Genomic DNA, 12,591 nt, shown 5'->3' on the forward strand with positions numbered 1-12,591 from the left:
AGTTATCCTCAGATCATTGTCCTTAGAGGTAACAGCTAGTTTAGAACCCCTGACTATGTAGACGTAGTGATAAATATTTATTACTGGTTGGCTACTTCGCAGTCGCCCACAGTTTATTTTCCCATCCTGCTTTGTAGCACTCAGTATCACAAGGTGCTTTGGAGACAGCTAACCTAAATCTCCTTTGTCTTAGTTGAAAACCATCCCCCCTTGTCCTATCATATCCACCCTTGTAAAATGTCGTTCCCTCTCCTGTTTGTATGCTCCATTCAAGAGCTGGAAGGGCACAGTGAGGTCTCTTCAGAGCCTTCTCTTCTCCAGCTAAACAAGCCCAGTCTCCTCCACCTTTCCTCGTAGGAGATGTGTTCCAGTCCTCTGATCATCTTAGCGGCCCTCCTCTGGACCTGATAGAAGAGCTCTGCGTATTTCTTGTGCTGGGGGCCCCAGGCCTTGGATGCAGTACTCCAGACGGGGCCTCGCAAGAGCTGAGTACAGGAGGACTACCATCTCTCTTTCCTTGCTGGCCTCCCCTGTTTTAATGCAGCCCAGAACACAGTTGGCTTTCCAGGCTGCAAGCGCACCCTGCTTGCTCCCATCCAGTTTCTCGTCACATACCATCTCCTGCCAGTGACAGACTGAGGGATGAACATATTGGCCATTCAGGATGCACATGGAAACTCAAGCAGTTGGAAACAAACCTTTAAAACCACTGCAGAATATTCTGATAGAAGCCCTCCACGCAACCAGCTTCACCAGTTTGCAGTGCTGCTCTCTGTGCTTTTTGCTGTTGGTCTGTTACTCAAGGAACATCATTTCCATCACAGCAGCCCATCTTGGGGAGGAAGTCCTTCACCGGTCAGAGCCATAACTAATCATCCCTTGATGATTAATCTCCATCATTTCTAGATTTCCAAGAATAATGTGATCTGATTCTTCCGAGGCAGGAAATGCTCGAAGCAGATGTTAGAGTCTGTTCCATATTTCTGAACAAACCAATTGATTCAGCTATGATAAGGAAGAGTGTCTGAACTTTTGCCACCTCCCATTTGGCTTTTACAATCCCATTAGCAGAGAGATTTTTATATTAATAATATTAATATAAATAGTGATTTTATTTATGATTAAAGATATTAATGATAATAGTGTTACAATTACAATTCAATTACAATTACAATTCTCTATGTGATTAATGGTATCTCTTCGCTTTCCTTTGCTTCGCTTCTCTCTTTGCTTCGCTTCTCTCTTCGCTTCTCCGCTTTGCTTCTTGTCGCTTCGCTTCTCCTTCTCCTCCCTTCCTCCTCCTCTTTGTCTTTCTCTTTGTTCTTCTACCGCCTCCAGCGTTGAAGGCAAAACTCTCTTATTCTTTTCCACGTCTCACTAGAAAAAGGAGAGTCTCAAGTTGTGACTTGTGACCTCAAACAGACTCAAAGCTGCCTCCTCCCTGGATTCCTCTGGCAGAGGCCAGCTACAACTGTGACCTCAGGCACAGCAAAGGCGGGAGTGCCAGTACCTGTCTGTTGGCCCAAGCGGCCGGGAGAAGTTGTTCATTACGGCCCCAGTGTGACGGCGGGTGAGGATGACCACCGCCTGGCACAGGAAGGGCAGGAACGTGCTCTGCTGCGCAAACGAGGTGATGCTGCGCAGGATGTAGAGGATCGGAGGCACCTGAGAGAAGAAGGGGAGAAAGAATGACTTGCTGCATCCTGCACTCTGCAGGGCCTAGCCATGTGCAATGGCCAGAACAAGTCCAAGACACGTGGCAGAAAGTCTCTTACGTTCCAACTGAGGTCCTTCCCGTGCATCTGCAGGAAGGTGGTCATCCACTTCCCAGCAGCACGCACACGCACTCCGTTGGCTTTCCGGATCGTCTCCTTGATGGCAGTCATGAAGTCAACGGTGCGTTCTAGGGGGAAGTTCCTGCACACGATCTGCAGAGAAATGAGAAGCGGGAGAGATCCCATCACTGCTCTGCTGCAGCTGTCTGTACCCTGCTGCTGATACGGAAGGCGGTTGAGCCTTCTCTCAGCTTCTGCACCCATGGTGTTTGCTTACACGCAAAGCCTACCTCCCAGCAGCCACAGTCACACATGCACACGCACACACAGTCACATACACACACACAAACACAGGTCATGGCATCAGCTCCTTGCTCTGGGTGCCTGAAGGCCAGACGTAGCTCAGAGCCTCCTGCTACTTGCTGAGAAAGCAGCCTCAGGGTGACAGCTCATTTTGGAAATGGTGTCAGAGGCTGGGAGCAGCACAGGGCCATGCAGAATTCTATGGACAGAGATCCCACCACCCCTTCTTGGGTCCACTTACTCTTGCCATTTTGGACGTGGTCTGGAGCTGAGAGGCGATGCTGCAGGCGTGCAGCCCCTCGCACAGGCTCTTGATGTCACCCGTCTCAATGACTGTGTTGACTGTTTTGGCTGGAAAGAGCACAGGCAGAAAAGGGAAGTCGTGCTTCTGGAAATAGGACCGCTTTCCACGGGGGAAAGACAGAGAACAGCATGGGGACAAGAGGAGAACCGTGCACGGTGCCTCTCCCTCCTGTCAAGAGGGCCCAGCCCGTGGGGCTCTGGTAGTGCTACGGAGGAGGGCAGAGGGCTGGAGCACGCCTGCTCCACTCACCTTGGATTCGCAGAAGGGAGCTCAGACAGGTGACGGCCAGCTGGCGGGATGCAGGCATGGGGTCACACGTCAGAGGCGCCAGCAATCCCACCAAGGAGCCAAAGTGCTCACAGGCATCTCCTCTCTGCAGGGGTGAGAGGCAGGAACAAAGCTGTAGACGGCCCCAGCTCTCCCCAGCTTCTCCCATCTGTGCCTTTCCCATGCCGTGACACAGCATGCACAGCTGGGCGGAGCTCACCTGCCAGCTCAGGGGCGCTGGGGAGGGAGCAGGGGGCATGCGGTGGGGCTCTTTACTCACTTGAAGCTCTTCACAAACAGACAGCAGCTGGGAGCAGGTCTGCAGGGCCCTCTTGCGCTCCCACACGTTGCTCGATACCATGCATTTCTGCAGGACCTGGGGTAGAGCACCTGTCTCACTGAGGACGTCTTTTCCTTCCCTTCCTGCCACCCCTCTCCCTGCCCCTCCTTTCCCAGCCCTTTCCCTCAAGGCCTCCCGCCTCACTGAGCACCGGCTCTGCTGCTCCCGCAGCACATACTCACATGGACTATGTTTTGGAAGAAGCCGCCGCTGGGCTCTGTCTCCAGCAGGACCACCATGAGCCGGCCCAGAGCCTTCAGTGCTGTTTGCTGAAGCTGAAAGCAGAAGAGGGGAGTGACGTGTAGCATCACGGCTGCTGCCAGAGCAGAGGCTGTGTGTGCTGAGGTATGTAGGGTTCCGACCGAGAGGTGGCCGGGAAAGTTACGGCAGGTTACCTGCAGGTACTGTGCTGCTTGCTGTGACTTCCTGATCTTCAGCATCATCTCTGCTGAAGGATATGTCACGATGTTCTTGCAGCACAGGACCAACATCTCACGCATGTCTTTGCTTTCGAAAGAGGGCTTCAGCTTGCTGAGAGGAGGAAAAAAGGAAGAGAAATCAGAAAGGGCCTTTACCAGTGCTCTCCAGACTGGTTCAGACGACATCTGAGTTTCTCCCAGTCAACAGCTACAAAGCCAATACCCTCACCCAGCTCATGCTGCTGAGCACTGCCTTCAGTTCCAGCAGCGCCCACCTCCTCCCCAGCAGCGGTGAACCACCTCCCGCTCTGGAGGGAAGGAGACCCCAGCTCTCCCTTCTCTTCCCTGCCAGGGGACAGGAGCACCAGGGCCTTGCTCCCTGCCCCAAACCTCAACTTCGCTGGGCACAACAGCCCAGCCGTCTCTCCTGTAGATGCAGCTCCTCCCTCCCTGCCCCCTCCGGGCCCTCAGGAGCTACCCAAAACGGGGACCACTATTCTGCCTTGCAACCTCAGTCCTTACCTCAACTGCTCCAGGGCCAGAACCACCTTGAGAGGCACTGGGGAGACAGGCATGCCCAAGTAATACTTCTTCATCAGGTCCTGCAAGTCCCAGAGAGACAGTGTCAAAGTGGGCAAGGGGCACACATGAGCTGTTCCACCCGGCCCCAAGACAGGCACAGCTGCCACACACCAGCCCCATCACTTTCCCATGGAAGCGCTGCAGGATGCAGCAGCTGGTGCACCCAGCCCGCTGCCCAGCCGCTGCCTGCCAGCACCCAAGGTCCCCACCAGCTGGAGACGTGTGGCTGCTGGACACCTGCATGCCCCCAGGGAAGCGAGCCTTGTGGCGCAGCCCAGAGCTCCTCTGCAGACAGCCCTGTCTCCAGGCACTCACCATCAGGATCTCCAGCAGCTTGCTCTTCAAGGAGGGGTTAAAGCTTGCAGAACCACCCACAGCTTGGTAGGCAGAGCTGCAGTCGGTGATGCTCTGCACCAGCGCGAGGTTGTTCTGCAAGTCCTGAGGAGCAAGAGAGAAGAACATTCTTTGAACTGCAGGAAGGGACAAGGGCTGCAAGGGGGACACGGGGAGACAACACTAAGGGAAGGGCTTGGATCTTCATGTGGACACAAACCCTTCCCCGAGGGACTCTGGAAAGGAAAGGCCCATCTCAGCATCCCCCCCCCACGTGGAGGGGCTGCAGCTGGGCGCTCAGACACCCTGGCATGCTTCTTTGAGCTCTCACCCGGCAGCTGCAGCTGTAGAGCATCAGGATGTTGCCCACGATGTCTCCCTCCAGGTGGGCGAGCAGCTGTTGCTTGGAGGCACGCAGTGCCACGCTGCCGTGGGCCAGCATGAGAGCGCTGCGTGTGGCATGAGCTCTCGTGCTGTCCAGCTCCATCTGTGTGGGAAGAAATGCCTTGAGACACTCGCTAACGGCCCCCAGTGCCCCGCGATGCACCTGGGCTCCCAAGGCAGGAGCTGCAGGGAAAACAAGGCAGAAGAATGCCAAGATGGAAACCCGTAACGCTTTACCTTCTTGCGCCTGGAAATCCTGGCATTGCGGCCTTTGCACAGCCTGGACGCAAACATGGTGAGCGTGGCCAGGACTGTGTGGAAGTTGTTCTCAGCAGCATGGCTGAGAAGAGAGACGATTCCCTGCACAAAAGAACAAGGGGCCGTTGGCACAGGCCTGAATCTACAGGTCCTCTGCTGAGCAAAATGGCAGCAGTGAGGACATAGAAAGGCCTGGAGCAGGGCCAGGAGAAACCCTCTGCCCCAGGGCCAGAGCAGGGATGCTCGCAGGAGCTGGAGGAAAGGAGAGCTCACCTGGGCCTCACGTGGCTCCTCCGCGTTTGCCTCCTCCAGGTGCTGCAGCAGCTTCTCCTGCACGTGGAGGACTCCCTGACAGGATCCCAGCACTGTGCCCAGAGCCTTGTACAGGAACGACTGCATGGGAAGGGCAGGAAGAAGCTGAGATGTGGCAGCAGCTTAACGTGCTGGGGGAGGGCCAGCTCCCACGCTGGGAGTCGCTGAGAGCAGCTGCAGGGCCCAGCTTTAGCCATCCCCGGGCAGATGGCAGGGAAAGGCCTCTGGGGGGCACAGACTGGGAAGCAGCATCAGCATCCCGCGTGGGCAGAGCACCAGCCGCAGCCCCAGCCCCAGCTGGACACCTGCAGCTGCACCGCTGGGTAGAGCCGGGGGGAACTCACCTTTTCTGCAGAGCTGCTGGCAGAGCTGCTCAGCCGCTGGCTCAGCTCACAGCTCAGGGCCTCGGTCCACGCCTCATCATCTGCCGTGTCCACTGACACCCTCAGGAACTGTTGGAGAACAGGAGAAGACGATGTTCCCTTGCCCTTTGCCTCTTCCCTCACTCCCAAGTCACCGCAGCCCTCTGGGGAGAGGTGCCTGGAAGAACAGTGCCTCTCCCAGCTCCCCCAGCGTTCCCTCCATTAAAGCCGCCCGCCCTCTTCTCCTAAGACCCCCCTGGGCTTGGGACAGAGCGGAAGAGGCAGCGCCACAAAGGCGTGCGGCCGCTCCGCAGCAGCGCTTGAGAGGCTGCTCCTGCCCCACAGTGGCTCACGTGGGAGCGGGGCTACTTGGGGCAGGCAAGCACTTCTCTGCACCGCGCCTCCCGGCAGTGCTGTACCTTTAGCAGACGGCGCTCAAACTCGGCAGTGTCCGGGAAGCTCTCATCTTTCCCTGCACAGCAATAGGAAGACAAAGACCCTTACTTGGGATCAAGGCACAGAAGGAGAGCTGCTGCAAACCTGGCTTGGCCTGGGCACTTGACACTGCCAAGCTGGGACCTGCACCCCCTCCACAATGACCTGTCCCTCCCCACAAACACTGCCTCCACAGGAACACGGAACTAAGTGCTCCAAGGCTGCTGTCTGAGGGGACAGGAAGGGCCCATCCCTGTCCTGGAATGGGCAGATCTCTGGTGGGATGGGTCCCTGGGCCTCAGTGCTGACTCCCAGGAATGGGAACAGCAGCAGAGCAAGAATTGGGCTGCAGGCAGTGCTTCCCCTCTGCCACTCTGCAGAGCTGCATTTTCACTCCCCCCCTTCCCTTCCCTGCCTCTGCCTCTTCTTCCCCTCCAGTACTTTACCTTCAAGACACTGCAGCAGCAGGGGGATCTCAGTAGCCCACATGGCCCCCACAGCCCTGTGGAACCTGCTGTGGAGGTTTTTCATCAGCAGTAAGGCAGCAGCTTGGAGTCTGCTGCCTGCAACAGGGCTGCCTGCCACCACCTGAGCGAGAGCAAGAAAAAGCAGGGTCACTTCTGCAGCAAGAGCAACGGCTTCCCTCCAGGATGGAAGCAGCTTGGCTCTGCTCTGGCAGGCAAGGAGCAGCCAACAGCTCTGCCCATGGCCATGCTGCTTCCTCCTGGCTGCTCGTAGCACCGGCCTCTGGAGCATCTACTCACCAGCAGTCGTGCCAGCAGTGTCTGGGGCGTCAGCAGTGGGCCTGCAAAGAGAAAAAAGTGCTGAGTAAGACTCCAAGACACTGCGTGCCCAGCCATGCACACCTCCGCTGTCCCTTCTGGGTGCTACCACAGGTCAGCAGAGCTCACTGGGGGAGTTTTTGCTCCTACCTTGAAACATGGAGCTGACAAAATGGGGATCCAGGTGTTCTATCGGCCGTCCTGTCAGCTCCTCTCTCTCAGCCAGGGCACAGACACAGCGGGAGACTGGGATCAGCATGCCTGTGTACTGCGCTGGCACCACAAACAACAGCAGCCGCGGCCACAGGAGCTGTAGGGAACGAGGCAGTGGAGCAGGTCAGCATTCCTGCCTCTGCTCGGAGATGAAGAGGACTCTGTGAATTTCCCCGAGTCCTGTGTGCTTCAGAGGAGAGACCTGGGGTCTTGGAATGGGACGAGGAACACGGGGAGCAAGGGCAGGGAGCAGCAGCAGGGCAGAGCGTGACTTACTTTGGACATCCCTCTCACAGAGACGTCCAGTGATCCCAGGATGTCCATGCACAGCTCCTGGAGAGCTCCTTCTTCCTGGGCTTCCCGGGCAGAAAGGTCTCCGGCTGCCTGCACGACAGTGGTGTTGAAACACTGGTTATGCTCAGCTCTCAGGAGCCTCTCCGGAGGCTCAGGTGCGGCCCCAGCGGTGCTTCTGTGCCACCCTCCGAGCAGCACGGGTCTTCCAAAGGAAGATGCTGCCCACTGCCCTTACCCTTCTTCCTGTGGCGCGGCTGAACTCCCTGAAGATGTGCCCCACCACATCCCAGGCTGAGCAGCTCCGGGTGTTCGAACTGAGCAGATCCTTGATGAAATAAAGAACAGCCGTCCTCACCTGCAAGGGGTCAATTATGGGTGTGATTTTCCTGGTCAGAAGGCAAAGGGAAGCCAGCTGCTCATCAGGGCAGCCCTTTGGGCATGAGCAGAGAATCAAGAGCAGAGGAGAAGCTTTGGCTTCTGACGTGAGGGCCAGGCCTTAGCACCAGGCTGTGCGCTTTCCATGCACAGCACAGGGACCTGCCCGCTCCACTCTGCCTGCTCTCCCCACAGGTGCCATCATGACCGTGTGGCCAATGCCCCAGCACCTCTCTAGTCACCCCAGCCCTGCCCGTGCTGGCAGCAGCATCACCACCCCGACAGCGCTTTCCCTTCCCAAACCAGCTCACCCGGATGCTGGGGTCGCTGCACAGACGCTGCACAGCCTCGACGACCTGGGGCAGCATCTCCGTCATCATGGGCTCTGCAAGAGATGCACAGAAGCATGAGCGGAGCCACAGCGCAGATGGCAGAAGGGAGCCCTGGCAGTGCCAAGGCATGGTACTGACCAACCCGTGGTACTGACCATCAGAGCGAGCCAGAGCACCCAGCAGACCCAGGGCTGCCACGCATCCAGGCTCCCAGTCATCGCCCAGCTGCGACTGCAGAAACAGGATGGTTTCCTCTGGGCAGATCCGGGCTGCAGGGAGGAAATCCCACGCTATGTTAGCAAGAACCTCACACCCATGCCTGAGGTTTGTGAGAGAGGTTTTGGCCAGGGCAGCGCCAAGCATGGCCAAGGCTCCTCTCCTTACCCTGCAGCATGATGCAGTGGGTCAGCTGTGCACGACCAGCCTCGCTGTGCTGCTTGCTGTCGTCATAGAGCTGTGGGAACAAGGTCCATTTGATACAATCACATCAGCACTGAGGACGGAAAAGACACTGTGCTGCCCGCTCTCGTCTCCCTGGGCACTCTCGGGAAGAGGACAGGCAGACAAAACCCAGCCCACCCCACAGCATCCCTGGGAGTACATGCACGGCTCTGGAACAGCTTTGAGCATGCAGGAGCTAAGGCTGAGCCGCCTTCTTCAGGGGCTTGGAGCTTTGCAGTCCACTTAGCCACAAGGGAAACTGCTGTGGGCGCAAGGATAGGCTCCCCTTACCTGGTAGAACACGGCACTGATGATGTCCTGAAACTTGTCCCTTGGAATGACAGACTCAGTGCCCCCTAAGGCCTCCAGGAAGACTGTGAGGCTCTGCAAGAAACCAGGAGAGGAAGAAAGGGATGAAGCCACTTGCAGGAGTGGAGAAACTGTTTCCCAATTGTTTCTCTGCAGGGAGAAGCTCCTGCACAGGCGTTCTTGTTTATCCTCCACCACCCAGCAGCAGCAAGAGAGTCTCTCTGCTCTCCATGGAGCCGTGTTTGGGCATCATCTGCAGGCATTTCCCACCCAGCAGCCCACTTCTCCCCCATCAGATGCAACTGGCTGTGGTCCCCTCAGTTGTTAGCATAGAGCTCCTCAGGCACTCAGAGCCCCACCACCCAGGTGGTGGTGACAAAGTCTCCCATCCCCAGGAGATGAGCCCCTGTGAGTCTTGGCTCCCTCCTGGCTCTTGTCCAGGCCATTCCTTCTTTGACTGAAGAGCTCAGGAAGCCTCAGACCTCCCTTGAACACCCATCCCTTCTTTCTCCAAGGGCTCCCCACCTCCTCCCTGCATGCCCCTGACCCCTCGTGGTACTTGCAAGGGCTCCACGTCCACCCTGAGCCCTGCACAACGCCTCACCTTGGCCACCCTGCAGATGTCTTGGATCTCCTGACACGGGTGAACGAGCCAGAGGAGCTGCTCCCAGACGTGCTCTTGGTGCCGCTCCTCTTGCAGGAGAACCTCCAACATGGCAGCCACAGCCCCAAGGACGGCCTGTTTGTCCTGGAGAGGATGGCAGAGGTCCGGTATCAAAGACTGAAGGTCTGCCCTTCCTACACAGAGGGCTTTCCCTTTCTCTTTCCCTTCCCCTTCCCCACACCCCCACGCCCAACAGGAGATGGGCTCGCTCTGGAGGGCAGGCAGCTTTTCCCCATCCCCTCATCCCCAGCTCTTCCTGCCACAATGCTGTGACACGCAGCTGCTCCCTGGCACGGAGCCACTTCAGGGCCCTTTGCAGAGCCAGCCCACTCCCTCTCATCACCCCTCAGCTCTCAGCCCACTGGGCACAGACAGAGCTGCCGACATGGGTGCCCCTGCTGCCTTCCTGGGCTGGGAATGTGGGGATGCAGCAGTGCTCACCTGTTCCTCCTGGCAGTCCTGCCAGTTCCACATCACGGAGAAGAGCAGCTCATGAAGGTTCTCATAGATCTGCTCTTTCTCCATGGCAGGCCAGGGGCATTGCGTTCCTGCGGACAAGTGAATCTTCACGCCATCCAGCCACTGTTTCACAACTGAAAAAACATAACAAAATACTTAGACAATAATAAGACTATTTTTTTGAAAAAGGGAGTGAGAGAAAAGGGAGCCTGTGAGAGTCTGCAGCAGGGTGAGGTGCAAGGGCTGTCCTGAGGCCCCCTGCTCTGGGGCCGGCACTCACCAGCACAAGCGACGCGCAGGATCTGGCCACTCTTCACCTGGCCCACCACACTGCGCAGGCCTGCCAGCATCAGCCACACAAAGGGGATGCACTGCGGAGCTGCAGAGAGGAAGGAGAGGGCCACAGTCAGAGTCCTGGCAGCGAGGGAGGAGGGGCTGCAGCCCTGCATCCCCCAGCTCAATGCAGATCACACGCGGAGAGCTGAGACCCCTTTCCTGGCTGTTATAGGTGTCAGGAGGTTGAGGGTACTCTACCATAGGTGCTGAAGAGTTTGCTCAGGGTGATGAGCACCAACTCCTTGCACATGTCCCCCGTGGCCTTCAGGTGGCTCTGGAGCTCAGCCATCACCAAGGTGAAGTGCGTCCGAGCCAGAGCCACCAGGACATTGCTGGCAGCTGTCTTGACATTGCTGGTCACGCCCTGGAAGAGAGTCACTGGTGACACGCGGCCCAGGAGACTGCCTGAGGCCCTTGGAAGAGCAAAGCCACCACCATCCGCCAGCAGAACACCAGCGTGGGCAGGCGGTTCCCTTTGCCCTTGGCAGTGAGCCCTCACCTGGGCTGCCGTCAGGTCCCGGGACACCTCTGCCAGCAGCCGGTTCACCACTCCGCACGGCGGGCGGCTGCTGTCTTGGCACAGGGCGCTCTCCAGCTCACAGTACGCCTGCGCTCGGTCACCCTGGGGACAAGGATCAGTCACGCTCGCTTTGCCCGCTGCCACCCATCGCTCGGTGGATGTGCTGCCGGGCCTGGCACCCACGGCACCGTGGCCCTGGAGGGGCCAGGAGGGCAAGGGTTGCTGGTTGGATGTGCCCAACTCACCTCCTGATCTTGCAGGCGCCGAAGCAGTAAGGTCGCGGCGCAGGTAGGGACAGGGCTTGACACCCTGCTTCTCTCCCTGCGACGCGTACGCCTGGGCACGCAGCCCACACAAGCAAAGAGACCTGGAAGGAAAGAGCAGAGCAGCTGCTGCAGGTGTTGCTTGGAGCCAGGGCCGAGCACCCGGCCAGCTGTGGGGGGAAAACGCTCCTCCAGCTCCACAGCGCGAGGCTGCGTGTGGTTGGCGGGGACAGGGGAGGCAGCTTTCCCCTTGCTGGGGTGCTGGGGAAACCACGGTGAGCAGCTGCACTCGGCAGAGCAAGGACAGCGCTGCTGGCACGTCCTAAACAGACACTGGAGGCACACGTGTGCCCGGGCAGCGTCGTGGTGTCCAGAGAGACTCACCTCGAAGGGCTCTCAGCCTCTCCATGATAGCAGGATGCCTCCAGGTAGACGCAAAGCTCTCTCTGGTTCCACTTCCTGCGGGTCCCACAAGCGGACTGAGCCACCGCTCCCACCGCTCCACAAGGGTGGATGAGGCGGCCACTGTGACACCACACTGCAGTGTCACCTCACAGAGAATGAATGACACGCCCCGGGCTGGGGAGCAGGCAGGTCCCCAGGGCAACCCTGCAGGCCCTCAAACACAGCACGTTTGTGTGATGCAATCGGCTCTGGGGTTCCGGTTCCATGCTGACGCAGGGAATGACCTCAGCGGGTGATGGAGAGCCCCTGCCAGGGAGCAGCTGCTGGGCACCGTTGCCCGGCGTTGTCTTAGTGACTGGGGGCTCCACGCCGGGAGGCACTGAGGCCCCCATCTGCTGCCCGACAACCTCTCCACAGAGCTCTGCTGTCCACTGGGGGCACGTGTCAGAGATGTTAAGGAGACTCCACCGCATCTGACCAAACAAGAACACCACCATCTGCTTATTGTCATCCAAGTAGGGTCATGGGAGGCTGCCACGAGGAAATGGCAGAATATCAGAAAGAGACTTTGCATGCCATGGAAAGACACGAAAGGGATTGGGAGCACCAGGAGTGTTCTCCTCTGTCCTTCTGACTGGAGGCTGGGTCGCAGAAGGAAGGAGGAGAATAGAGGTGGTAAATTCTTGGCTGATTACTGGGATGGTGTTGGGATCAAGGTTTTGTGTACCTTGATCTTGGAGAGGTGTGTGGGCATGAGATGGAACACAGCTGAGGAGTTGGGGCCAAAGTGTTCTGGAAAGCAAGCGGGCTAGATTGATTAAACCACATTTGATGGAGGAATGGAATGGAGTTCCTTGTGAAATGAGGAAAATAAGCTAGGTTAGAAGTTGTATGCCTTCATGAGGTGCTGAATTGGCAGCTACAGATCTGACCTTTCTAAGCCAGGTTTTCGCTGCCGATAACAGATGCTTTTATACAGACCTAGAGAGTTAGTGCGGACAGCGAGTCTCCTGTTTCTCCAAATAACACTGTTAGCTATCCCATCTCTGGAATGCAAGGCAGCAGGCTGGGCAGTAAACCACAAATTAACAAAGAAGCAGCGGATTGGTGGATGAAGTTGATGC

General features: G+C 57.6%; 1 protein-coding gene across 1 annotated transcript; it reads right to left on the bottom strand.

The window, feature by feature from the left end:
- Positions 1–1,299: 1,299 nt before the first annotated feature.
- Positions 1,300–11,667, bottom strand: LOC128090676 (maestro heat-like repeat-containing protein family member 2B). Its single transcript, XM_052703142.1, has 31 exons — positions 11,447–11,667; positions 11,045–11,166; positions 10,779–10,901; positions 10,478–10,643; positions 10,224–10,322; positions 9,926–10,077; positions 9,425–9,568; positions 8,803–8,895; positions 8,455–8,524; positions 8,226–8,339; positions 8,050–8,123; positions 7,599–7,718; positions 7,346–7,453; positions 7,007–7,166; positions 6,839–6,879; positions 6,521–6,662; positions 6,059–6,111; positions 5,622–5,729; positions 5,239–5,358; positions 4,945–5,067; positions 4,655–4,810; positions 4,306–4,428; positions 3,931–4,010; positions 3,385–3,520; positions 3,172–3,264; positions 2,930–3,025; positions 2,632–2,755; positions 2,320–2,429; positions 1,776–1,928; positions 1,511–1,665; positions 1,300–1,377 (listed from the first exon to the last, which is right to left on the bottom strand). The coding sequence occupies exons 1-31, from the start codon at positions 11,469–11,471 to the stop codon at positions 1,326–1,328; spliced, it is 3,435 nt and encodes a 1,144-aa protein (XP_052559102.1). The 5' UTR covers positions 11,472–11,667; the 3' UTR covers positions 1,300–1,325.
- Positions 11,668–12,591: the final 924 nt, after the last annotated feature.

This window comes from Tympanuchus pallidicinctus, unplaced genomic scaffold (genome assembly GCF_026119805.1).
Source record: "Tympanuchus pallidicinctus isolate F22 unplaced genomic scaffold, pur_lepc_1.0 scaffold49, whole genome shotgun sequence".
Classification (NCBI taxonomy): domain Eukaryota; kingdom Metazoa; phylum Chordata; class Aves; order Galliformes; family Phasianidae; genus Tympanuchus; species Tympanuchus pallidicinctus.

Coding starts and splice junctions, on each gene's coding strand:
- LOC128090676 (XM_052703142.1), bottom strand. CDS start 11,471: ATGGAGAGGCTGAGAGCCCTTCGAG. Junction 11,167..11,446: donor GAGGCTGAGAGCCCTTCGAG/GTGAGTCTCTCT, acceptor CTTTCCTTCCAG/GTCTCTTTGCTTGTGTGGGC. Junction 10,902..11,044: donor GGCGCCTGCAAGATCAGGAG/GTGAGTTGGGCA, acceptor CCTTGTCCCCAG/GGTGACCGAGCGCAGGCGTA.